Below are 27475 nucleotides of genomic sequence, written 5' to 3'. Positions count from 1 at the left end.
GAACCAATACAAGCTGGTGCAAAAACATCATCCTGGAGCACCTCAAGGGATAAGGTATCCCAGGTAGAAGGGTTTTGTTTATCTCTGAAAAAGAGATCTTTTTCTGATACTGAATCTCAAGCCCAAAATTGGCTTCTTTTGCAATGTAGTAAATACTTGGGTGCTTTTTATCCAAAGATTTCAAAGCATTTTGTAAAAGTAGTTACTGCTGCCATTTTGTAGCCTCTGTATATCCGTTCTTTGCCTGGTGGGACTCATCAGCTCAATTTGGAATTGAGACAAAGGTTATGGCACCTTTTCTCTCAGCTGTAGCAACTGTGCCCCGTAGGGACTTGCTTAGCCTCCCCAGAATGTCTCCTCTAGCACCCCGTTTGGGCACTGAACTCATCAGCTGATCAGAGTGTCCCTGTGCTGTGCTAGGTGTGTATGAGAGGCAAGGCACTCTTTATGTGATTGAGCCTTTCTCTGTGTAAACGTGTTGTTTTGGAAAAGTTGTTCCTCTTAGTTATTTTTAGGGGTCACTAAAATGGAGCTATAAACAGCAAGACAACCGGTGAGCTGTGACCTTTTGCTCAGTGTTGAACAGCTCACTCATATTGCTCTTTCTTCCTCCACCTCCAACCAGCTGCTTTTCTTGTGCATCTGCTTCACTGTAACATGTACTGTTAACTCCTGAAGGAGGAAGACCAATTTTTTTCCTCCATGCCTACAGATATGCCAGTCAGTGAGGCTGACCGACAACTTCATCTGAAGTTTCTAGTTGAAACAGAATGAGATTGCAAAATTAGCACAATACAGTAACTCAAGATGGAAGCATTAGGGCTGATTCATTAGACACAACTAATTTAATACCTGCTTCCAGAAGAGTGGGTTTGTATAGAACTAACTTAAAAAAAAGTTGTAAGATGAGTCTTGTTTTAGCTATGTTACTGAACCTATTCTAGAGGCTATGAACCTTTTTCTTTTCTTTCACAAGGTACAACTGGAAATGCTAAAAGTCAGCCTTGTCAATCTATGTAGAGTTGCTATTGCCCTGAATTCTTTTTTTTTTTTCTTGGTTAAACTAGGATCTAAAGATTTGTATTGCCTTAGAAGGTATGCAGGGATGTTTTCAACTGAGAAATCAGAATTGGAAAAGAAGGAAACAACTGTTTTGCTGATGAGTTTTATGTAGAAGTGTTTCAGGAGTTGCAGGTAAAACCGCTGGGTGACTATGCCAGATTTTTTAGAAGGAAATGTTTGATTCCCTTCTTTTAAGGTGCTAGGAACCAGAATACTTCTGTGTAGGTATTCAAGAGTGCAGGTGGTCTAAGTGTAGATAAAGCTCAAAAGCTTGGCTTTGGAGCCCTTCCCAACCTAAGACTGAGACAAGGACAGCAAGGGCATTTCAGAGATTTTTCAGTAGTAGTAGTTCTGTCAGTGCTTACCAAATCTGGTGGTGTTGGTGATGGAGCTGGCCCTCTTGTGATTGTGCATAGCATCCCTGGTACCACCTGGGCAGACTTCTGGTGATAGAGGGGTGAGGTGTGGGAGCAAAGCCACAGCTGCTGAAGTGGGGGTGACCTTGCCAGAAGGGGCAGGAAAGGCCAGGAAAAGGCTAAGAACAGACCTGTACTATTGTGAATGTGGGTGTATAATTGTTTTCAATTGCTTATTTTTATTTTGAATTGGTAAAAGGTTAATTATGTCCGAGAACCTTGGCTGAACCTGATTTACAGCTGCCTGTAATTGTGTTGCAAATAATAAAAAAGAAGACAGTAAAATAATCACAGATGTAGTTTGATCCTGTGTTTGCCATACTTTCTCACATAAACCTCTTTAGTAATTTTCCCATTGTGACAGGGTTTATGGTAAAAAATAGGTGGTCACTTTTCTTGCCAGAAAATTATGTGTCCTGCAGAGTAATTAATCTCGTTAAGAAACTAAGACTGGATATTTCTGCTCTCCATTCTCCCAGCAATGTCTGTCTTACACAGAAATCTCTGCAGAGAGAGCAATAAATTTGAAATGAATGACAGACACTAATTATTTGTGACCTCATTGTCATCTGTGGCGTTGAACTGGGTATGACTGATCCCAGCGTATGGGCTGTAGATCTTTTCAGTCTGAAAATTTAAAGAAAAGACAGCTTCAAAAATAGCAGCTCACTGGGCATCGCCGCTGTTGTTCTCTCTGTCCCCTTTTTGCGCGTCACCATTTCAGAGCTGGCAGCATGATTTCAATCCTTTGCTCTGGCACAGGGTTACACTATCAGCAATGCTGGTGGTACCCTGCCCACAATGGCTTCACAAGCCACGGAAAAATGTGTGAAATAGGTGCTAGTTAGAGCCATAGAGAGGTAACTTAAAGACAAGAGGAGGATCCAGAAGTCTGCAGCAAGCTTTAAAAGAAGAAGAAAACAGAAAAGTGCTCTCATCTGATCTGCCTTGGTTAAAACCCAGATATATGCTGGAAGTTGAACCAGAAGCACTTCTCCATCTGTCTTTTTGTTTCATACTGCTCCTCATCACTGTAGGACCTGAACACCCAGCATATAAAATCAACAGCAACTGTCTCTCTGCCGCATAGCAATTTTTCGAGAAGTGTATCCCTTTCCCTGTTGTTCCAGTAGGCGAGACCCACGGGAGTGAATGCTCCTATGGGCTGTCCCTGAAGGCTGGCTGGGTTTTTGCTGAGCAGAAAACAGCCAAGCTGTAAGGCTCAAATAACTTGTTTGCTGATTCTCTGTCTGGCAGACCACCTGTGCATCCTGTGGGAGCACTGCTGTAGAGTATTCTGCTCCTCCACGTCTGCTGTTCCCGTGACTGGCCTGCTGACAGGCCTTTGAGGAGATGGTTCTGCTCTATGGTCCCAGATTGTTGGGCACCCCTCGGATCAGGGCCCAGAGGATGTGCTGGAAGGTGGTCTTGTTCACCAGCAGCCTCTGCCTCAGCCAAACTTCAGGACACTGTCTCCCAACAATTCCTGCCTCCCAATTCCATCTCTTAAGACTGACCTTTTTTTGAGAAGATGCTGCTGAACTGACACCCCTTTTCTGTTTTTTCACAAAAGGCTGACCAATGCAGGTAACTGAATTTGGGGGTTAGTGAGCTATGATCTTTACTTAGGTAGTCATGGGGGAAAGCACTCTTGTTGAGGAGACATTTGTTGAAGCAGTATGTAATCCTTTGAGATGAAAAATGCTATGCAAATGTTATCCTATGTGAGACATAGTTACATTGTGTCTAGCTAACCAACCCAGCATTGAAGAACATTGCCTGTAATTGGTGCATTTAACACACACACACACACAAAAATATATAAAATATACTATATTCATTGTTCCTAAGAACTTCTAGAGATACTTTAGTGCTTTTCTTGCAGAATGAAGCAATGAGATATCATTTATTTAATTGCTGCTCTATATTGGTCAATGTTACTGCATTGCTATAATAACTGTCAGTCAGACTAGACTACAATTTGAGTAATGAATGGGAAAAAAACCTCACAGCAATATGTTCTGAGAGAAAGTCAGACATATGATGACTCCTTCCTAGAGCAAAATCAGATTATCAGCATGAAGAGCTAGAATACCAGATTTAGGAAAAAAGATATATGAAATAATTGTAATTATGCATGCTTTTGAAGGCTATCTAACTAATTCTCTCATAAGCAAAATAGAAAACAGTGGGTTGAAAATTTCATTCCCCTGTTGGTTGTGCCATAAAGATGCAAGTGTTTTGTTCTGTAAACTGCAAGAGCATATAGTATAAATGAAAGTTTTCAACTACTGGAATCAAATCGTTGCTTAAAGTCACATGAGCACACCACATCTTGAAGTCCCTTTCATCAAAGCAGGTCAGTTAACTTTAATGAAGTCATCTTCAGTTTGCTTTGATGTAACATCAGAACCCAGCCCAGATGATTCCAAATGATCTGCAAATAAATTTCCACATTGCAGTCTTTCAAGGACCTAGGCTTTCTGAAGTGTCTAGTTTTCTGGATTCTTTAACTTCTAAAAGGCCAAATTTGATTCCCTTTTAATAAGGCCTACCTGTGCTTTTTTTTTTTTTTTTGAGAGAGAGAACTGCTGGCTTTTCTCTGAAACTGAGCTCCCCTTTAAGACGCCTTATATTGGGCAAGTAAAGCAGAGGCATGCAGCATCACTGCTTGCCTCTGTCTTTTAAGCAGTGTTCTTCTTTTAAGCAGTGTCTTTTAAGTCTAAGACTGTATCATACAGGAAAATCAGGCTGCTGTGTTTGTCCTTCTGGGAGGGGGAGACATTTAGAGTCTCAGACATGTAATTTCTGTAATTACTTGAGCAAGGACTAGTTGTCAGGCCAGGGGTGGTAACATTAGGCCCTTCTGTTCTAATTTTTCCAAAGGAAGTAATATTAAATACTAAAGCTAGTCAGAGTGCCCAATAGCCTCTCATCCTTAATTGGAACAAATGGGACAAATGTTACAATTTCCTTCAAAATGAAGGTCCCTAAAATATTTTCAGGAATATTTAATGTGTATTGAAGTGTTTCACTTAGTAAGGTAAAAGAATTTTTATTGTTTGAAATCACTAGCTGCAACACAACTCTTGAAGAGTTTTAGTCATGTATCAGCAGAAACTATGACTGTCTTGTTCTCCACTTTTCTTACAGAAAATTGTTTCATTAGAAAATTCAAATAGTCCTTCTTAAATACCCCAAATACCATAATATCATATTTTTTGCTTACAGCTTCTTCCTTTGCATGACCCAGTTGGAGACATGATTAAATCAATTCCTAATTGTGAGCCTCCCTTGTGCTATTTTCTCCCTGTCCCTGCAGAATGCAGAAGTATAACACCAGCTGCAGGTTGATCACTTGATGTTGACCCAGTTGTTTTAAGATGATTGCTGCAAGCAGGAATGGAAGGTTCTCAGACATTTTTGAACCAGTTTTAGTGGAAGAAAGATTTATAAGGTACATTTCTACAAAGAAATGTAAGCAATAAAGAAGAGTTGTTTGTGATGTATGAAGTAAATCTGCCCAGTTTTTAGGGGCAAGAATACTGTTTTTTAAGAGATCACGTTAGGCTAATGTTAGTCATTCAGAGTAGGAACTCTTGGTGTGTTTGTACATTAATTAACTGTAGGCATCATAATATTTGTAGTAATTAAGATAGAACAAGTCAGGACTGCACAAGAGGATGGTAACCTGTGTTATAACTCCTATCCAGACTCAGCATGCTCAGTTGTGTCTCTCACTAAGCAACAGTTCAACACAGTGCTATGATTTGGATTTGTCTCTGAGTTAATTACTACCAGTGTAAATCAGCAGGAAACTCTGACTCGTGAGCTAGCTCCTATTGGCCACAAGTTTGGACAGCAGAGACACAACTCTGTTCTCCCATTTACCTGAAAATACAGCTGCTCAGAATTCATGTGGCCAGCCTGAGACCACAAGGCTGACTCTTACCCCCTCTATTTCTGCACAAAGGAGAAGCATGGCTGAGACAAGCATGCAAAAACTTTCTAAATGCTTCTGCACATACCTGAAGACAATTTCATTAATTCAAGAATGATATGAGGTGTTAATAAAAGCTATGCAAGTATTTGAAATAAATTTAAAATAATTATAATAATCTCTGGAAAGCTTTCGCTTTTTTGCAATTGTTCCATTAGGTCCAAATCCTCTAGCGTTTAGTGGCTCGTGCCAGTAACTCCTTGTGATTTATTGATTTATTTTTTAGCAGAAAGGTGACGAGCAGGAATAGGCCCTCTGCCATCCTGCTGGCTCATCTCAGTCCAGCTGAACTGATTCCTTGCATTGTCCTTGTACATCTTGAGACAGGACATGAGCACTTTCCTATTTGTCTTCTGGGTTAGTTCCATACCTTACTGAAGGAAAACATGTTTGGAGGGGAAGACAGCATAGCTGGCCTGCGAGGAAGAATAGTAATTAAAAAGCAGGAGGCCTATATTTTGCTTTATCAAATGTTGAGGGATCAAAGGTGGTCCAAGATCCTAGTTTGGCAGTGTGACTGACTGAAGAAGAGAGCTGTCTACTGATACCACACTCCCTTGCCTTGAGCATACCTTTCATTTTTCCTGGCATTTTGTTTCACTTACAGCTTTGAAAAAGTTCATTATTGATTAAGCATCAGTATCAATCCCAGTGTCTCAGTGTTTTGGCCTTTTCTCTCTGTGTCCCAGTAATACAATACCCCAGACAAAGATGCAGTTTTGAAGCTTCATTTACTTTTCCCTCACGGGTGTGCAGGTTTCTGCTCATGCCTCTGTTCAGTCTCCCTTGCTACTAAGACCTGGAGTTCACCTCCCACACAAACCTGTGATGAGACCATGGTAGTGTGAGCCTCTTTTTTTTCCTTCTTTTCAACAACTCGGGTTCAAATGCTTGGAGCTGGCTGAATTTTTCAAAAGCTTGGCCATGCCAAGAATGTTTTTCTGTAGGGCATCCTTTTTTTCTTCTTCTGCCCTCCTCCTTCCTGCTAAGACTTATGGTTCACTCTGAGACAGTTGAGCATTTCAGTGCATGATGATGAGGAACAAGAAGAAGACATCAAAGACATAAACACAAGCAAGGTCTGTCCTGACTTGGGATCACTGTTTACAGTATGAGGTATGTATTTTTGTAGGCAATGTCTGAAATTTGGTACCAAAATTCCCGAATACTGCAGGTACACAGTCCTTCTATGTTCAGGCAGTCTGTTTGTAGTGTTGCCCTTAACATTAGCACAGGATTTTCTCATAAGCACCTACAGTAGAAAATGCTGACTTTATTCTTTCAGGCCACTAACGAACCACTGTCTCTCTGTTCTGTCCTGTAATTAAGCAGAGATGATGATGGAGCTGTTACAAGTGAGGACAGTGTTAGCAATGAGGTGCAAGAGAAATTCCTTCATGAGAGACTAAAATGTCCCAGACCTTACTGTGACTTGGAAAAGCCAGTCCCAGCTTTGTATTGCCTGGTGTGTCTGTTACTAACAAATGTTGACAGTTTCTTTCTGTCTTTCTCTTTAATTTTTTGGTTGAAATAATGACATTTTCCTCTTGAAAAATTCTTAATTTGACAAAAGTTGAGCAGGTCAAATGCTAATTGTTTTACTCTGCGTTACAAATGATTTGGTGGATAGTTGCACATTTCTATATGGTATCCCCAAGCTATTATAAATAACTTTTTCACTTACAATGACTTGTTGATACCGAGTCTTTTGGAAAGGAAAGCTTTGACATTAAACACAGGATATTTGAGGAGTTTATTTATGAGAATTCAGCACCAAGTTAAATGCCTGTTGCCATGGAAGAAATTCTTGGCCATGTGATCATATGGGTATTTTTTTATGTTGGTTTGGTTTTGTTTTTCATGTATTTTTTGAGTTGAGCAGTAATATACCAGTGAATGAAACCTGCAAAATGCATTGTTTTGCATTATCTCAGCACTAAACAATGTGGGGCTAATCATTTTAGCTCAAGTGTGTACAAACTTTCTGATCCTATAAGCTGTATAGAGCTGAGTATCTTACATAATATACATATTTTGTTCGTCAGAGATCTGAAGGGCAGAGGAAATCTGGATTAATTCCCACATGAGAGATGGTGTCAGCTCCCTAATAGTTTTAGCATATCTTTGTGGGAACAGGCTGGGCAAGGTGTGCAGTTGAGTCCAAATGACCCATCCATTGACTCACATAGTGAAGTTAGATTTACCCTGTTTTTCTGACCCAGCAGCAGCTGGTGACCAGTCGCATAGTTGTATTCCCAGGATGGGAACCAAACCTGAACCATTCAAGAGCTGCTGATGGTCTTAGAGCCACAGACCAGATGCCTCAGCTCCAACAATTATTCCAGAACTGACATTAATATGGAGTTAAACTGGCATATCTACATGTGGTAGAAATTGAACATATCTTCCTTAAAATGAATGGAGCTATAATGGGCTATACTGGGAAAGGGCCTGGCCTTCAGTTCTTATGAGGAAAATTTGCCTTTTCTCCTAATACTCCTTTTCCATCTCTCCTGAGTATTTGAGCTTCTGCTGGACTTCATGAAGGGATCTAGTAGGTTTAGTGAAGGTGGTATCATTCGTTTGAACACTATTAGCAGTTGAGGGCACCTAACCCACAGACCAGACTATTACAGGAAGTGGTAAATTTTACTAAGTGTTCCCTAATCTTAATCTGAAGGTGTTCTGAATTTGTACATTTCAAATGCAGATATAGTGAGAAGAAATTAAATCTCTTAAGGATGATTAGGTATTTTGGAATGATTGGAAACAAGTTTCCTGTTTCCAGGGATTAATACAGGAAAAAGGAGAAATCTTGAAAGCTGCTAATTGTTTCCTTATAGTTTGTTCATTAATGTTCATTAGTGATACTACAAGATGTGTTGATATGGACTGTGGTTTGAAAAGCTGAGGCTAATTTACATAGAGCCATGAGGGTTTCAGAGCTGGGTTTCATGGGAGTTCAGATCTTGTTTCTCTAAAAACATTTCATGGTCACAGAAGAGGTTAGATCCATTTCCTTTCTATTAATAATTTGATTTTTTTTTTTGTCTTTTTTCATTTAGGTCTGGCAAAGCCCATGGGATTAGTTGAAGGTCCAGGAGGCTTGGGCCAGGGGGGAATGGCTGCTACCCTGAGAGATGATAGCCATGAATCAGAGACTAAGTATGAAGAATATGGTTACAATGCCCAACTCAGTGACAGGATATCACTGGACAGGTCCATCCCTGACTACAGACCAAAAAAGTAAGTTGAATTCCACATTATTATTACGAGTAAGTGGTTGATTGTTGTTCTGTTGACCCATGGTGGCATTATCTTCACATCCCTTCCTGGTTGGAGTATGACAGCAGTTAGTTATACATATACCCCTGAGTTTAGTGAAAATTAAAAAGACCAACTTCCTTCTCAAGCATGAAGTGCCATGTTAAATGTTAAATAGCTAATTCTGCGAGTAATGCATTAATATGCACATTCAAGACCTCATATCAAAAACTACATCAGGATATTGGTGCTTATTGGGTTTGATTCACTTTGAAAAAGCCAGGTAATGCCAGCTGAGCCCACCATCAGAGGTGGGAGCGTTATTCTGTGCTTCTTGTAGTCATGTGCAATGGAAGGTGGGGCAGTGACCACAAACACTTTGTAGACACTGGTCACTTAAGGCAGTTCATTTGATGTTTGTTTGTTTGTTTTTTCTTTAATTGCATTTGATGTCCTTAGAATTGTTTAATTGGGGTTTACGATGTGCTGAAACATGAACTAAGTGTAATCCATCGGGGTCCTATAATTGCAATAAGTTTTTTTTGTCTTTGGAATGTGTGTTTATTTTTATTCTAGTGTTACAGTCTTCACATGCCTGTGCTATGTTTGACATTGCAATTATGTGTTTAATATTTGAATTTGATTTATTACATTTTTTATTAAATGTCTTTCAAATCTTTCATATTTATGGAGTTATGTATCCTCCAGATGAGACATCCACACTGCCATCCTCCAAATGACAATCAATAATGTCTTAATGAAGAGGAGATCAGCAGCAATGCCTAGTTACTCTCAGGAGACAGAATTGAAAAGAATACTTAATTAATTTCTAATAATAATCTTCTGTTTTAAAAGACCCACTGGGGCTCCTAGGCAGAACTGAAAGTTAAATAAAAAAAGTATCTTACTAAGTGGTGAGAAAAGTTTAGCCAAGCAAAACAGCTGTGCTCTGTGAGTTGATTGCAATTGAATTAGGATTTTAGGCCGTTCAAGCTGCCAAAAACAAAATCCAGCAAAACAAAACTTCAGCTTAACTACAAATGTCATTAGCTGTGTTACATATTAATCTAATCTCAGAAGTATTGACTCAGCATTTGTTTTCTCAGACACTTGCTATACGAAAGAAAACCTAGATAAGAGAAGTAGCAAAGAGAAAAAAATTGACTGCTTTGATATCACATTTGATGCAAGTATACTGACTTTCCATCATGGACTATACATTCCAGCATGGAATTATTCTGGGGAAAAAGTAGTCTGTAGTTATGCAAATATTTGAGTTGTGCGTCAGATCTGGTCCAAAGACTCTTCAAATCAGTGTGAAGTTTTTCAAATGAAAGTCAGTGCAGTTTGACCTGGCCTGTTACCGGCTGCTGTGGTCAGGTGGATAATAAATGAGAATGCTCTACTAGGAAATACGAAAGCAAAGGTTGCAGAGCTTGAATCTAATTCAGCAGTTGTCAGGAGCACGAGAGCATTTGCAGTGCAGTGATGTTTCACTTCAGATTATACTTTTCCACAGTTTTACTTGGAAACTTTGATGATTGATTCAGATAAGCTTTTTGACGTGTTCGTTTTGGGGCTCTTATGAGGCCGTGCTGCATGATTACCTGTCTGTGTCTGAGCTACTGGGAGAACTGACTTCCTTGTGCTGTTTTGACACTTCTGAGGTGGTTCTAGTTACGTCTAGATGCTGGAATTGAAACACTTGTCTTGAGATACTTACGAGTCACAGGAGAACCCTTCAGTTTGAATTTGCTATGAAAAATGAGTGAAAGTTTGGAGAAGGTAGAAGCTCTTACATGAAGAGTTTTATCCACTTGTATCAAAGGGGCTCTGGCTGCCATTTTGTTGCCATTTTCTATTAGAAATTTCTGCTGTCCTCATGAGCAGCGTTTTTTGTCTCTGACTCCTTCAAATGCACAGCTCTGCTCTAATTATATGTTGGAGAGAACTAAACCTCCAGACCTTTGAGACAGGCTTTGGGAAAACTGCTCTTGTTTTGCCTAACTTTGTATGCTGACCTGCCCAGTGGTCTCATCTCTCTATCTCTTGATAATAGCTCTTATTGCTGAGCCCTTCTCAGTCTGTTTGTGATTTATATTCATGTCATTCCCAGAGCTTTTAATTTTTAAAAAGGGAGGACTTTTCATTTTTAAATTCATAGGTAAAGTAGAATTAATGTCCAAGGCCATGTCCAAAGTCCATGGCAAGTCTATGAATAAAGAACACTTGTCTGGATTTGCATTCCCAAATTATTAAACCATGCTTTCTGCCCAGTTCTGTCTTCCATTTAAAATGTTCAGATCTACGTATTTGCACACACCAGTAGGTATTAAAGATATGAACCAGGAGAATTTATACTCAAGTCTGCACTGCATATGCAATTTGTGAAAGTAAACATGATTTCACTATGCAAATGTGGGACGTGTAATATTCCAGGCTTAGTCTTCTTTTAAAAGAAATTTGATCAGAAATATTACCTTTTATTTAATTTTGGCTTTGAACTCCCGCCTTATTGTCTGTTCTGGTAAAAGAAGCCTTTTGTTCCATCTACTAGCATAGGTGCAGTAAACATTCAGCAGTTTAATTGCTTTTCAGGAGGTATTTTCATCCCCACACAGCAAATTAAAAAAATGTGTTACACTGAAGAGGTGTACAGTCAGACAGCGTGACCATGAAGGCTCCTAAATTGGAGTCACCTCCGTGTCCTTTCACTGCAGTGAAGTCTGCAAGCCTGGGTGGGTAGTCCTGCTCTCGAGATGCTTTTCCTGTACACTTGCACTGTTTTCTGCTTTCCTATCTGCTGCTGCCAGTGCAGGTATTCTTTTAACTCAGAAGCCTTTTCTTTAAGATAGGAATCACTAAGTCAATACAGGAGACAACAGCAGATTTTGTGCATGTTGTGTTTGTGTGCCAAATCGAAGCAATGACAGTAAATAGTTTGCTTCTGATTACAATTCATACAATAATTACAAAATTATAGTTTGATCCTAACATGATGTAATAAATACATCTCAGCTTTTTCTTCTCTGATACTGCATCTCCCACAGCTTGAATGCTCACCCTGTCTCTGTGTAGAAAGCAGACAACCCTGGGGAAACAGTTCAAAAACATACTATGAGTTGATACTTCAAGCTATGCTTAGTTTCAAGAGATGTGTAATGTAGAGAAGTTGCAGTTTTGTTTTATAAAACAATGCAAAGCCTCCCCAACAGTTTGTAAGTTTATTCAGTGTCACCTTGAACACTATTTTAATTTCATGTTGGATTTCAACGTAAATCAAATGGCATGATTTTAAAGTTGTGCTGATGATCTTTCCATAACATATAAGTCTTAATGGTGACTTTTGCCTTGAAGCAGCTGAGTACAGTGCAGCTGAGTGCTCTGAGAAGATGCAAGGACCGAGTAGTGGAAATGAAATGCGTTTGAGTTCAACATCAAGCAGAATACTCAAAATTTATTATGGTTGATTGATGAGTATTTAGAAATGTTCAGCTAATCATCCTAGTTTTGGACTGACCTGAGATTTTGCTTCACGTATTCAGTGGAAAGTGGAAAACTATCTAAATTCCAGAGTAAAATTTGTAGTATGTATGAAATCTACATTAATGCCAAAAGAATTTTGCAGGATTATTTTTGTTACAAGGGAATTCATAATGCTTGTGATGGAATTATTTTCATCCCCTGTCATATAGGCACAAATCAAGCTTGAAAAACATCTCTCAAGCTAAGGGCAAGCCACAAGAAAGGGCAAGGAAAGTAGCACAGGTCTTTGCATGTCTCTACTGCAGCCCCATCTTTGCTTCCCAGTGTGCTGAAGTTTTTTGAGGGATAGACCACCATGGAAAATATATTGCAGAGAGCTCAGGATGTTTCATGTCCCGATCTCTCTTCCCAGAAGTAAAGCTTTAGTAGGACTTTCAAGCCCTCACTAACATACCCCATCTCCTCTCTGCAAAGGAAGAAAGAGAAGTTTCTCTTGTAAGGAACAGGTTATTTTTCCCTTGGAAGCACAAGGGTAAGCTAGAATTTCTGGGTTCTCTGGGAAAAGTGTTATTTGATGGTGAAATGTTATTGGATTAATTTCCATTTATGTCCTTCATATTCAAAATGAGGGTTGTGATCACACGAACCTGAGTCCTTAGTGGAAGCAAATCCAGTGTTGGCCAATGACCCTTATGTATATGCGTGGGAAAGCATAAGCACATGTATTTGTATCAGTTGTCTCTACCAATACATGTAGATGTAGAATAGACTTGAATCCTACCCATGGGAATGCTGTGAAATCTGCTGGGCTGTGTGCATGCCTTTCTTACCATAGTGTCAAAGGGCCAATGTTTGACTGAATAGTCAAAAATAGATCTGGAACAACACAGCAGAGATTTTGATAGATATTCCACACTTTTTGAACAGAAGTGCCCAGAGTCAGCCACCTAAACTCCTGTGTAGTCATTTGTCTTCAAGTGATTTAATTTGTTAGGGGTACTGATAGCAGAGAAAGAGAACAGGTTTAGCTGGGACATGCTACAATAGGCTTCAGGAATGGCAGCAGCCATCCATCTGCCCTTTTGGGGGAATAACAGCCTTCACTGCTGCCAGCTGTAGCACAAAATATAAGTCTGTGTTCCAGTAACAAAGGATCAGACTCAAACCTTCCCAATCATGCATGAAGACAGAGGTGCTACAGCCCCATATGACTGTAGATTTTGACTTTATCAAAGATGAAAAAGAAATCAGAAAAAGTCAAAACTTTAGGGAATTTCATTCAAATGCAGGGATAAAGGCCCCCAAACTTACAAAAGCTGTTTGTTTTACAGTGTGGCACCCTGGAAAATTGAGACATGTCAACTAACCAGATGCTTTCAAACGTAAGCATCATCTCTCAGGATAACATCAATTCCCCTGTTCTTTCTGGTGCACAGGCTGGATCGCAAGGGCTTGAATTAAACAGGTTGAACACCTGTAAATCAGACATTTTCTAACTTTCTATCACTTGACTTTGCAACTTAAGTAACTTCTGGGTTGCTTTACATGCAAGACACGTGCACACATACGCACACGTGCACTTGTCAAAACCACTTGCTGTGATGCATTATGCATACTTTTGAGAAAAGTTAATATGATCCTGGAGCTTCCATAAAGGCTAAATTGGCTTTTACAAGAAATTGTCACCACTTGGTGAGGATCTTTAATTTAACTGATCTTTTTTGTGCAACTTGATGCCGAGTGCACTGTGGCAGTTCAGTGATAACAATAATACTAATATATGGATTCAGTCTGCTGGCTCTATCAGCCAAAGAAGATATTTCTTTGTGTTATGGTCATGGATGTTTGTATCGAGAAAATTCAGCCCTAAAGAACAAACTTATTAATGCTGAGGCAACGCAAATCTTTAGCCATAAAAAGCAGAGGAACCTAGGTCTTGAGGAAATTACTTTCATTTATTCAGCTCTTTTATAGAGGCGAGCATCTTCGTTACTTGCTATAGATATTTCACAATAGCAAAGGAATTGCATCTCTAGGGCTCTGAAGTGTAATTAATGGTTCACTCCACTCTATACCTAAGGAAAAGCTTTTTTAATTACCTATGAAAAAGGATTCTGGAATTGATCAAATAGTGCTATCAAGGGGGCAGACTTGGCAAATAGACCTCTGATTTGTTCATTCAAGGGTTTAATAACAGTTGCTAGTGTGAAGCCAGGACCTAGAGAACAGCCTTTCCGTAAGAGATTGTCCTTCAGTGGCTGGTGAGCTCAAGCCTTTTGAGAAGGCAGGGAGCTCACCTTTAATTTTGACCCTTTCTTTTGTTGGTAGAGCTCTGTGGACTCACTGTGATATTTGAGCCATCAGTCAGCAGCGCTCTCAAGGCAAATCATGTATGTGTTTGCAAGTCCTCTGTTGTGAGAGGAGGATCAGTGGTCTGGTACAACGGCCCCTGCTCGAGGCTGTCAGAGCAGGCAGCTCCTCTGCCCGTCTGTGTTGGATGTCCCTGCAGGCGCAGGGCAGGAAGGCAGATGGCTTTCAAAGAGCATCAGCTTTTGGATCAGTGGATTGGAGAGGGCTAGACCTGGTATTATTTGATTTTCTCCATGTCTGCAGCTTGCTCTGCCTCATGACCCACTTTTCAAATCCTTGGGGGACACTGGATGTTTTTTGCACTGCTTAGAAAAATGGCATAAGAATCTCCAAACTGAAAAAGACCCTTACGATTCTTCCCAGGTTAACCAGAGTGCAATGTCATGGGCCCCTTTGCAAGGAATAGCTGAACTGGAACAGATCCAGAGCTTTTCAGGAATCAGAATTTCTGATGAACAGAAAATGGCAATTGAAAAATAACTACCTAAAAATATTTTGTGTCAGGCTGAACATCTTCTGTAAAATGATTACTTAAACAAAATGTTTAGACTAATGAAACATTTAGTTTCCCATAAAAAATTTAGTTTTTAAATAATTAATTTTCTATCACTAGCTTCTACCTATACTTTCAGATTAATGTCAGGTCACAGTAAAGTGAAACATTAGCTAAAATCAAGCGTTTCTTTTTTTTCAGCTGACAGTGTTTCACAATCACCGTACAGGCACAATTTGATTTCAGTTAGGCTTCTTTTTTAACATGAAATTTTTCCACTTTTTTTTGCACCCACTCTCAATAAATCTAAAAAACCATGCCAAAATTCTGAAAAAAAAACATTTTGGCCACTCTGCATATATGACATAAGTTGAAGCAGAGAGAAGGAGAAACAGAGACAGAAAATGGAGCAGACAGAATTACCTCTGGGCAACAGATTGGGATTGTTTATGGGAGGGAAATTTAATAGGAGATGAAACTAACTGAAGTGTTTTAATTAGATCCCAAATCAATGTCCAGATGTGGATTTTGAACAGTGCAAAGGGGGCATGTGTGCACACGTGCTCTGGGACTTTATATAGATCTCAACCAGCTTTGCCAAGTTACACAGGCTGGACATTTTCCTCGGGCTGTGAATCCCCTACAGACAGCACTGACGCCTTTGCACACACATTATCTGTGTGCACAGTTGATGGTACAGAGATGTACCCAGGTTTGAGCTGACTTTCTGTCTTGCCCAAGAGCAGAAGGAACTGGTGTGGACTGAGTAAGCCCCTGTGCTGCTTCCTCTGCAGAGAGTTGGGCTCTGACCAGCTACTGCACAGTGCTTGGTGTTGTATTTCTGGCTCAAATTGTTTGAGATATCAGTTGACAACCTAAATTTGCTCATAGTGCTGCCTCTGGGCCAGTTGTGCTTATTTGTGTATTCCTGTGTATGCCAAAGGCTTACCACTGCATTTTGGGAAGTGTTTCCTATTTGGCTGTAATGGGCTCGGACAGGAGCTGTGTAAAGCCCACAAAAGATGGAAATATCACCTGCTGCTTGGCTGGGAAAGGAAACTCCCAGTGAATCATAGGTACTGCCAGCCAGCCCCTGTGCTTTACACCCCAGTGCTCTGTATTTGTACTGTCCCTCTGTAGTTGTCGCTGAGACTTGTAGTTGTGACTTGACCCTATTTATGAAGGTACTGTAGGCCTTCTCCCAACCTCTGCTGGAGCTCTGCTTGCTTTGCATACATAATGATATATTAATTGGATAGTGGGCTCAAACCTTTGTCTCCAAAATACCAGGTCACTATTAGGTCTTTGAATATTTAATTACTCATACAATGTTACATTCTCCAGTGAGAAGACTGACTGAGGAACAGATTAACATTGTGCCCATGTTTCCCAATAATAATAAAAAAATACTGAGAAACCTTCCAACCACTTTTTGAGACCATTATCAGGAAGGTTCTCAGACTGATTTTGCTTGATCAACAGCAGTAGGGCATTACCATGAGGTAGGACCATGAGACTGCCCAGGTTGCACTACACTAATACTCTGCCGCCGCCTTTGTTGTGCATAGGGGTCGATGACCCCAAAGGGTCTGGGTAGACAGTACCAAAGTTTTTTGCAGGATACGGCTCCTAAGCAGAGACTCCCCATGAGCCGCACTCCCTGCTGTCTCCATAGTAGCAGTGCCCGACATGTGGCAATATCTTGCAGTTATTTCTGATATTTGATAGAAGTTTTCTCTGGCTTTTCCCATTAGATACAGTATTGATTCCCTTTTGTTTAATGCTAGGCTTTCTAATTAAGTAGTGACTTTAATTATACCGCGAAGTATATAATGTAGGTCTTGATTATTAACACTGGCCCATGGGATAATGAAAGGAGGACAAGCAAGGCTAAACTGAAAAGAATAGTAAAAATGAACAACCTTTTCCAAAAACACACCTTATGTTCAAATGCAGTAATTTTCTTCTTGTCACATTTTTGCAACGTCTTTGTGTATATTAATTGTTGAAGACAAGTTCTGCATGACTGTCAGCACTAATAAATGTAGATTTAGTGAAGACTGAATTTGATTAACTAGGGAGCATGAAAAATAACCGATTGCAATGTTGTGTTTAAATGCAGTAAGACTGGAAGCCATTCCCTGCAATTTGTCTGCACCAGAACGTACTCTTGAATACATTAATAGTTTACCTAAGGTTGGTTGCATAATGCTGACTAAAAATTAGACATCTAATTTAAGGTGATCGACTTGGCTGCCTTTATAGTCAATGGAGAAGACGACAACGGGGTAGCGTTGCTTATGATGTATAGTGTGTAATGTCCTCTGGAGGCCTTTCCCTCAGGAACCTAGGACAGCCAGCTTAAACAGGATTTCAGGTGAATCCAGTCCAAAATGTTAACTGTTCCAAGGCATACAGAAACAAGAGGGAATTTCTGTATTAGCAACACATGTTGAAGAATGACCTGCCAGCATGGGCAGCCTGGGTGAGATCCCCATCCAGCAGCTGTGGAGGTAAAACTGTGGATGCAGCACAGTTTTCAGCTGGGAGGAAAAGAAAAGATCAAAAAGCTGTTTTGCATCCCTCATTGAGAGGGCTTTAAACTAGAATTGGAGGGGGGAGGGGCTAAAACCGGGCTCACTAGAGTTGAACCTAGGGGTAGGTTCAACGTGCCAGAGTTGAAATCTATAGCCCGGCTCAGGTGCATCTACACCAATGCACGCAGCATGGGCACCAAACAGGAGGAGCTGGAAGCCATTGTGCAGCGCGACAGCTATGACGTAGTTGCCATCACAGAAACATGGTGGGATGCTTCTCATGACTGGAGTGCTGCAATGGATGGCTATAAGCTCTTCCGAAGGGATAGGCAGGGAAGGAGAGGCGGTGGGGTGGCTCTGTATGTTAGGGAGTGTTTTGATTGCATAGAAATCGAAGATTGTGAAGACCAAGTAGAGTGCTTGTGGGTAAGGATGAGGGGGAAGGCCAATGAGGCAGACATCCTGCTGGGAGTCTGTTACAGGCCACCCAACCAGGATGAAGAGACGGATGAGACATTCTATAAGTGACTGGCGGAGGTCTCGCATTCGCTGGCCCTTGTTCTTGTGGGGGACTTCAACCTACCGGACATCTGCTGGAAGTATAACACGGCAGAGAGGAAACAGTCTAGGAGGTTCCTGGAGTGTGTGGAGGAGAACTTCCTGATGCAGCTGGTGAGTGAGCCCACCAGGGGAGGTGCCTTGCTGGACCTGCTGTTTACAAACAGAGAAGGACTGGTGAGAGATGTGGTGGTCGGAGGCCGTCTTGGGCTTAGCGACCACGACATGATAGAATTCTCGGTTGTGAGGGAAGTAAGGAGAGGGGTCAGCAAAACTGCTATCATGGACTTCCGGAGGGCAGACTTTGGCCTGTTCAGGTCACTGGTTGAGAGAGTCCCTTGGGAGACAGTCCTGAAGGACAAAGGGGTCCAGGAAGGCTGGACAGTCTTCAAGAAGGAAATCTTAAAGGCGCAGGAGCAGGCGGTCCCCATGTGCTGTAAGAAGAGCTGGCGGGGAAGGCGACCGGCCTGGCTGAACAGGGAGATTTTGCTGGGACTCAGGGAAAAGAGGAGAGTTTATCACCTCTGGAAGAAGGGGAAGGCAACTCAGGAAGAGTACAAAGATCTCGTTAGGTCAAGCAGGGACAAAATTAGAAAGGCAAAAGCCCAGCTAGAGCTCAGTCTGGCCACAGTCGTAAAGGATAATAAAAAATGTTTTTACAAATATATTAACAACAAAAAGAGAGGCAAGGAGAATCTCCATCCCCTACTGGATATGGCGGGGAACATTGTCTCCAAGGACGAGGACAAGGCTGAGGTACTTAATGCCTTCTTTGCCTCAGTCTTTAATAGCCAGTCCAGGTATCCACAGGATATTCAGCCCCCTGAGCTGGAAGACGGGGATGGAGAGCACAATGTACTCCTCATAATCCAGGAGGAAGCAGTCAAGGACATGCTAAGCCACCTGGACACCCACAAGTCTATGGGGCCTGATGGGATCCACCCGAGAGTACTGAGAGAGCTGGTGGGGGAGCTTGCCAAGCCACTCTCCATCGTTTATCAGCAGTCCTGGTTAACAGGGGAGGTCCCAGAAGACTGGAGGCTTGCCAATGTGACACCCGTCTACAAGAAAGGCCGGAAGGAGGATCCTGGGAACTACAGGCCTGTCAGCCTGACCTCTGTTCCAGGGAAGATTATGGAGCGGTTGGTTTTGAGAGTGCTCACAGGGCATCGGCAGAACAGCCAAAGGATCAGGCCCAGCCAGCATGGGTTCATGAAAGGCAGGTCCTGCTTGACCAACCTGATCTCCTTCTATGACCAGGTGACCCGCCTAGTGGATGAGGGAAAGGCTGTGGACGTTGTCTACCTAGACTTTAGTAAAGCCTTTGACAGCGTCTCCCACAGCATTCTCCTGGAGAAACTGGCGGCTCGAGGCTTAGACGGGTTTACTCTTCGCTGGGTGAGGAACTGGCTGGATTGGCCGAGCCCAGAGAGTTGTGGTGAATGGCGTTAAATCCGGCTGGCGGCCGGTCACGAGTGGTGTTCCCCAGGGCTTGGTTCTGGGACCAGTCTTGTTCAATATCTTTATAGATGATCTGGATGAGGGAATTGAGTGCTCCCTCAGTAAGTTTGCAGATGACACCAAGCTGAGTGGGAGTGTTGATCTGCTGGAGGGTAGGAGGGCTCTGCAGAGGGATCTGGACAGGTTGGATCGATGGGCAGAGGCCAACTGTATGAGGTTTAATAAGGCCAAGTGCAGGGTCCTGCACTTTGGCCACAACAACCCCATGCAATGCTACAGGCTTGGGGAGGAGTGGCTGGAGAGCAGCCCGGCGGAAAGGGACCTGGGGGTGCTGGTTGACAGCCGGCTGAATATGAGCCGGCAGTGTGCCCAGGTGGCCAAGAAGGCCAACAGCGTCCTGGCCTGTATCAGGAATAGTGTGGCCAGCAGGAGTAGGGAAGTGATTGTGCCCCTGTACTCGGCACTGGTGAGGCCGCACCTTGAATCCTGTGTTCAGTTTTGGGCCCCTCACTACAAGAAGGATGTTGAGGTGCTGGAGCGTGTCCAGAGAAGGGCAACGAAGCTGGTGAGGGGTCTGGAGCACATGTCTTATGAGGAGCGGCTGAGGGAACTGGGGTTGTTCAGCCTGGAGAAGAGGAGGCTGAGGGGAGACCTTATCGCTCTCTACAACTACCTGAAAGGGGGTTGTGGCGATGAGGGTGTTGGTCTCTTCTCCCAAGTAACTAGTGATAGGACAAGAGGAAATGGCCTCAAGTTGCGCCAGGGGAGGTTTAGATTGGATATTAGGAAAAATTTCTTCACTGAGAGGGTGGTCAGGCATTGGAACAGGCTGCCCAGGGAGGTGGTGGAGTCGCCATCCCTGGATGTGTTCAAAAAACGTTTGGATGTGGCACTTCAGGACATGGTTTAGGGGACATGGTGGTTCTGGATTAATGGTTGGACTTGATGATCTTAAAGGTCCTTTCCAACCTAGTGATTCTGTGATTCTGTGATTCTGTGACCTGCACATTTGTAGGTAGCTTAAACATGATCATCTTTTTTTTTAAAAAAAAGTATGCTTTAGAGACTGTAGTAATTTTCTGAACTTGAAAACAGAGTGCCACAATATTTTCATAGCAGGAGTATTTCCTCCTTAAGAAGAGCAGCGATGGGGTGCTGTCTTCAAATTGTGTATGCTGTCCTTTCACAGGTAAATTACATATCTGTAATGCAGAAGCACTACTGAGATCCAGCCATGACTTGCAGCTGTCTGCCACTGTGTGTTGGCATATTGAAGTTTCTTTCATTTCCCTCCCCTGGGCCCATGGCTGATTGTTGCCTGCTCTCAGTTCTAGGGAGAAAGGTGTATTCCTGTAAATTTCTGAACTGTCATGTTATGTTACACTCCGTGATATCACATTACAGGATAAAAAGAAGTAACAGAACAAGTCAGGCAATGAATTCAGGGTGGTATTTCTTTTCCTTTTATGTTTCTTTACATACACCTCTGTTACACTACGCTTGATATGCTTTTTATGGCTTTGAAGGAATTCTTCTAATGGTTTGAGGTGGTGTTCCCCTTCTCTTTCTTAAAATGTGCCTGCAAATTTAGTTCTGCTGACAATGTGAGATATGTATTATCTCCAAATGCCTGCCTGATGTAACTTTAAAAATTAGCTAGTTTTGGTTCCTATTTTATTTGGATAGGTTTCATATATAAGAAAGTCAAAGTTTCAGGTCAAATAACATCAAGGGTTTTTAGTTGTTTTTTGTGTCTTTGCGATAAAAACATGAACAGGCCAAAATGTCAGACAATTTACTCTTCTGTCTGAAATAAAACTGAGTTGTGAACTCCAAGTTGATGCAGTGTTTCATTTTAATAGTGTCAGTTCTTGCTTGTTTTGCCTGTGTCTCCTGTTTTGGGTGAATTTACAGCTAATAAAAGTGAGAGACTCGTAAAACTAGCCAGAGCCAGAAGTACCTGACAGTTACAGGCTAGCAAATGTAAGCTCCCTGCCTCGATTAGCTTGATCTAGATGTTTTCCAAGGTTTTGTTTCTCTGAAACAGCACCTGCCAGTTAAGTTGTTTGATAGTTTTATGTTGTTGAAGTATGGGGCCTCTATTTTCTGCTCCTCCAGCTCTGAAAAAGTCTTGGCTTCTGTTGTATTGCTTCTGAACCTTCTGCTGTGGTCTTAAAAGCAAACCATAGCCAAACCAGGTCACCTTGCCGGATGCAACTCCAAAGCATGTCCAGGGACAGTTGCTTCCCATGCAGCCTGTGCACTCTTTTCCCTAAATTTCTACCAAATCAACTGGCTCTCTTAATAAGAAATCTTTGTGCAATTTTGGCCTCCATCCTTTTGGCCAAAAGAAATCCTGCAGCAACTGAAGGTTCCCACCTGGAGATGTCTCTTGAAATATGGTGCAAGCCCTGAGGGGCAGGAGCTCCAGGCCTGTGCCTTGTTGCCTCCTTCGTAAAGCCAGCACTGAGCTGATCACTGTGGTCTATTTTTTGGCTGTCCAGGCACGTTTAAGTAACCCTTGTGAAGCAGGCGTCCTGCCGTGTGTGTTACTAAACCTCAGGCCTCCAAGGTGGTGAAGAACCCACTCTCTGCAAATAGCAGAAGGAGATCAGGGTATAAAATGTGGTGTAAAATCAGATTCCTGGTTTCACGTGGTTCTTGACGATTCTGTACATTGAGAGGAATAGTCTTGTGAGCACTGGGGAAACTCAACTGGGAAATTTCATTTTTCACACAAAACTTGTGATGGAGCTTTTACCTAGCTGAAGTATTGTAAAGGCAGGGTCTCTGGGGAAATGCACAGCGTGCTCTGTGTTTCTAGCTTTTTTTTTTTTCATTCAGTGTGCAAGTAAATGCTCTGTCTTAGATAACTAGCCTAAGTCTATAATTAATGAATATTTGAGGCAAAGTTATTCTTTGTAAAGATGCTTGGTATGGGCTGCAATTTCTTAGGAATCCTCTGCACATTACTGTGACGACCTCTGTTGTATAGATTAGCACGTACATGAAAATAACGCTTGGAAAATACCCCAAATCAGTGTCTCTTATCTACCCTCCCCAGAAAGAAAGCTGGAAGGCCCTTGCTCAGCAGAAGGTTAACAGTAGTGACAGAAGAGAAGGCAACATTATTCTCTGTTTTCTGTAGAGAATTGTGATATAGCTGACATATTGCGTAGGGATCACTTAAGCAAGGAAAAAAAACACTTCAATGGAGGAGAACAGCAGAGCTGGCTACCCAGAACAAAATACACATCTCTCCTTAGAAGTCTGAATTAAACAGAGAAAATGAGGACAATTTTCATGTAGACAACAGGCAAAGTACAAATCTCCTTGGTCTAAGAAGTGCACCTACAATTTTTGGTGGTGGTAGTGTGGCAGGATTCATCAGTGAGGCATTAGGCAGCTTTAAATTACAGGAGATTTCATCTCTGTGTATCGCTTATGCACAAAGCTCCCTGTTTCTCAGCTTCTAGAAACAAAGCCCTCTGGAGTTGCATATCACCTGTGCGAGATGCCTTCAGGTTGTCAAATAGTTCCTTAATTAATTTATTTTCTTCTTTGCTCCAGGGGTTGAGTATATTATTTATTCTATGCCCCGAGACTTTTGTTAGTCTGCATGTACGTATTTTGTCTTCAGAATGACCTAGCATTGGGCTAGCCTCTAGGGTAGTATGAAACACACCTCTCTGGCAGAGATGGTAGTTCAGACTTGACTAATGGTAGAATATTAATAGCAGCAATAATAATTACAACAGTGCACTAACATACCCTTGGGTGCTTTTGCTAAGTTAGACTGTACCCCTAAAATTCAAGAGGAAAGGCATAAATTTTAGTTATTTCCACCCCCAAAGTGAACAGTTGTCTCATTCAGCAACTGTAGTAAGCTTTCATCCCCTCTGTGGATGTTTCATTCGGACACAGTTCTCCCAGAGGGTCATGGTGCAGTTTACATTAAACTCAAGATAAAAATGACATTGAAGCTTTGCTCCTGTATTTTCTACACTGCCTGAAAACAAATGCATGACCTACAGCTAGTTCATTGGCTTATTGCCTTGGTGTTATTAACCCACATGTACCCAAGAGACGGGGAATTTGTGTTCTGTTTGCTCATAGAATAGTACTCAACTTCTTTGCCTGACAGATCTGGGAATCTCTGGAAGCAGTGGGAGGAAAGTTTGTCTAACTACAGGTTTGAGCAAATAGTCTGGATGGAACAGGTTGAATGTGTCAGTCTATAGATTAGGGATGAAGAAGGGCATGGTTGTGAACACAGCCTCAGACTGCTGGGCAGCCAGTTAATGGGAATAATCTGTTCCCCCAGTGCAGAGCACTCACTTCTAGGTTTCTTTCTGATGGCAAATTAATTTCAATCTGCAAACACCGAGGATGTGATTTCAAAATGTCTATGGTCTATGGGCAAGTAGGAAAAAACAACAAACATAGAGTGAAAAAGGAAATCGGTTCTCAGCAGGTAGATTTGGGCAGGAACAGTGCATGAACACTGAAGTGCTACAATGGCCATAGCTTCTCAGAGTCAGAGAAAGACTAGCATGTGTCCTTGGCCCGCTCAAATTCACAATTGTACTTAATTACGTTGCCTGGTCTAGGATGTGTGCCTAATTTCTGTCAACCTGAGTGAAGAGTAAGCATATGCTGACCTGTTTTTCTGAATTAGTATAAGAGCTCATAAATATAAAAAATCCCCATACATTGAAGTGTTTTGCTGCTGTGAAGTGTGTGCCCTTGATATCAGCTTTGTGCTAGACAGTAAATGTGGCTAGAGTTTTTAGAAATACTTTTATTTCTAAATGTAACCAAAATTAAATTAAAATGCAAAAGTTTTCTGAAGTGTCTAAAGTAATTAGAAGGTAAGAAACTGTTGTTAACGTTGGACTTCTAAATGCATGAAATTGTTGAATACCGTGCTGTTCACCTCTAGCTAGCCTTTAATTTAAACAAAAGCTATAAAAGTGCAATTAGGCTCCAGTCCAATGAAGCACTTAAATATCTTCCTAGTTTTAAGCGTATGAGTAACCCCAGTGAGGTTAAGACATGCTTCACTTGAATAGGACATTTCATAAAGTAGTTAAAATACACAAAGAACAATCCTGCAAGTATCACTGGAAAGATGTAAACACGAGTAGAGTCCCATCTGCACTTCAGGATCTGACTGCTCATTTTGCCCAGTGATTTATTCTGCAGGGTCCTGATCCAAACTTCATTGAGATCTTTGGATGTGCTCCATCATCTGTTGTTAAAGAGGCTTAGTTTATCAGGCAGTTTCCTACCCCTGTTTACCGAGGGAAATACCAACGGCACGTGCACCTTCATTTGTCCTCTCTGCTTGACTCCGAGACATGCCTTTTTATAAACATGCTGTTACTACCACTAGGCTCTCCATGCAATCCTATATGAAAGCATCTAAACATCATGGATTTAACACTCCCATTTTCAGTGCTAAATCAATGTTCTTTATGCATTTGTTCTTGGAACACTGCTCTATTTGAACCATAATTCTTCCCACATAACATAAACTTGGTCTGTTTTCACTCTGAAAGAAGTTTATCATTTAAAGCTAGAGAAGAAACCCTGTGACTCCTGTTCAGACATTTCAAGGCCATCCTTGGTTAGTCAAATCAGCTTCTGCATCACCTCAGCACACTGAGTGCTGTGTTTATCAGGGAATCATTACCTTTCTGGGCTACAACCAGCCTTGCAACTGCTGGGACAAGGCAAAATTAAGAGCTTCTCGCTACAGTTTTGGCAGGCAGCAAGAGGATGGGTTTACTCAGTTTATGACTGACCTCCCATTTGGTTGTTTACTCCTCCAACTGTCCTGTATTTGTACATAGGTAGAAAGAAACATTCTGCTGCATAACTGGATTTGACCAGAGATTAAAGCTGGTCTCCTGTGAAATACACTGGAACCCATTAAAGAAAGAATTGTTTGCCAAACATTGTTGTATGTCCTCCCAAGACCATAAAAAACATTGTTAGCTGAAGTAATAGCAGAAAATTATTGCATTCCTCTATCCTCTTCCTTACCACCACACTGCAACGTGACAGCAAACCTGTAATGAAATCCATGAAGAGCTCTGCAGCAGTTACCTTGAAAACTTTTTTATTGCCCTACATTTCTAGATAACGTTGTGATACTCAGCCTCTGTCCAGCACCAACAGCACCAGCTGAGGGATTGAGGTAGTAAAAATTAAACAAAAGCACCTTGAATTTTTAATACTAAATACTTGCAGTAGTTGTTTTAATAGTCAAAGATAACTTTCTGTATTTACATATTATTATCTGAATAACAAATAGCATCAAGGGTACAGCAAACTGTTCTGTGCAAATAGAAAATGGTGAGTTTACTCTTACAAGTTATTTACTGAAAATTATTCCTTTGATTTCATCCACTTCACTATTTTTCCCTTACGTCGAGCGTGGACTTGGAGTGCAATGGAAGAGAGATTTCAGAGGTGGTGATATCTTAAGATATGTAGTCCACTTTTGGATGTCTGGGCTGTCACCTTCTCAGTCCCTGCAGACGTGCTGGGATTAATTCTTCCTTTGCTATAAAGATACTTTTTTTGGATCTTGATGCATCACCTTGAGTGGAAGAGTACTTTTTAACAGGAAATCTGCTAGGAATCACTGTTGGAAATGCAGCTAAATGGCTGACTTCACATTGCTAGCTGGAGAGTAATGACCCTTGGTGGCAGGAACAAGAAGTGGCACCGCAGGGTAACAGCCGATTTTGTGAATGCACTCTAGAAAAAAAATTTCTGGCTTCTTGAATGGCTCGTTGTGAATCTTCCATATGTGAAATATGAGGTCTTAGTTTTGGTGATGCACTGAGATGAGAGTATATTCTCTCTCCTCCATAGACAGCATAGTTCCCAGAATTAAGTTTCAAAAAGTTGTGCAAAAGGTAGTGTTTTCTGAATATATTTTGCTGGTAAGAACTTTGAATCAAAGCACTGCTATTGTGAATTGACAAAAAGCCTTTAGTTTTGCCTTTATTTAGTATCACTTCATTGGTTTCACTGATGCTTGTCTTTCGCTTATCTTCAAGTTCAAAGAGCTCTCCAATCTCAAAGCAGAATTTTGCAAGACCACCTTTATGTTGATTTTTTAAAAGACAATTCTTGTCTAGATTTTACTTTTAAAGGATGAAAGCTAAAAATCCAACTGGAACAGGGACCAGGATCTTTCAGAAATCTTGAGAATCACTTGGCAAATCTAAATATGCCATTAGTGTTTAATCACCTAAAATTAGGCAGAATCCATGTCACTTGGAATTTAGTTGGGCTCTTCCTTAAATTTAAGTGCAGCACCATTAAAAATAAAGTCACATGGTGGATACATTTTCTTTGGGGATTTTTAAAAAGCATTTGAAAGCAGATTTCAGCTTCTCCATTAATTTCCAATCAGCCTAATGCTTTGTGATGCAGCATGCATACAGCCCCAGGCAGATCTGAATGGGCACACTAGGGGATTGAGTGGAAATTTCTTACAGATGGTGTTTCAAAACGTATTAGTGACTCAAGTTAAGTTACCAAAAAAAGGCAAATACTTTTTACTACAGAAGGATCTGAGCATGAGCTTTTAGCCATTTTTAATGTTAATAAAAGGACTTGTTTTAAAAGTGATTGGAACTAGTTTTAGCATTTTATATGTATAAATCAATATGAGTATTAGACATGATGGCATGTTTCTGGTATTGTTTGCCTGAGGAAAGCCAGAAATAACTCACTGAAATACAAGGTCTCTTATTTTATCTGTGTGGCAGCTACTTTTGCAGAGTCTAATAATCCTAAATGTAATGGT

The 27475-nt window shown here is 41.3% G+C and overlaps 1 protein-coding gene across 1 annotated transcript in view; it reads left to right on the top strand.

Annotated features, from left to right (window-relative positions):
* GALNT9 (polypeptide N-acetylgalactosaminyltransferase 9) overlaps positions 1-27475 on the top strand; it is a gene marked incomplete at its 5' end in the record, with an annotated part of 158416 nt that overhangs the window by 22213 nt on the left and 108728 nt on the right. Inside the window, one exon of the mRNA XM_082007487.1 lies at positions 8544-8724. Within this exon, the coding sequence (XP_081863613.1) occupies positions 8544-8724 (181 nt within the window). The remainder of the gene's footprint in view (positions 1-8543; positions 8725-27475) is intronic.

The sequence above is a fragment of the Phaethon aethereus genome, assembly GCF_964289735.1.
Source record: "Phaethon aethereus genome assembly, chromosome: 17".
Taxonomy (NCBI): Eukaryota; Metazoa; Chordata; class Aves; order Phaethontiformes; family Phaethontidae; genus Phaethon; species Phaethon aethereus.
This window is presented reverse-complemented; position numbering and strand designations above follow the sequence as displayed.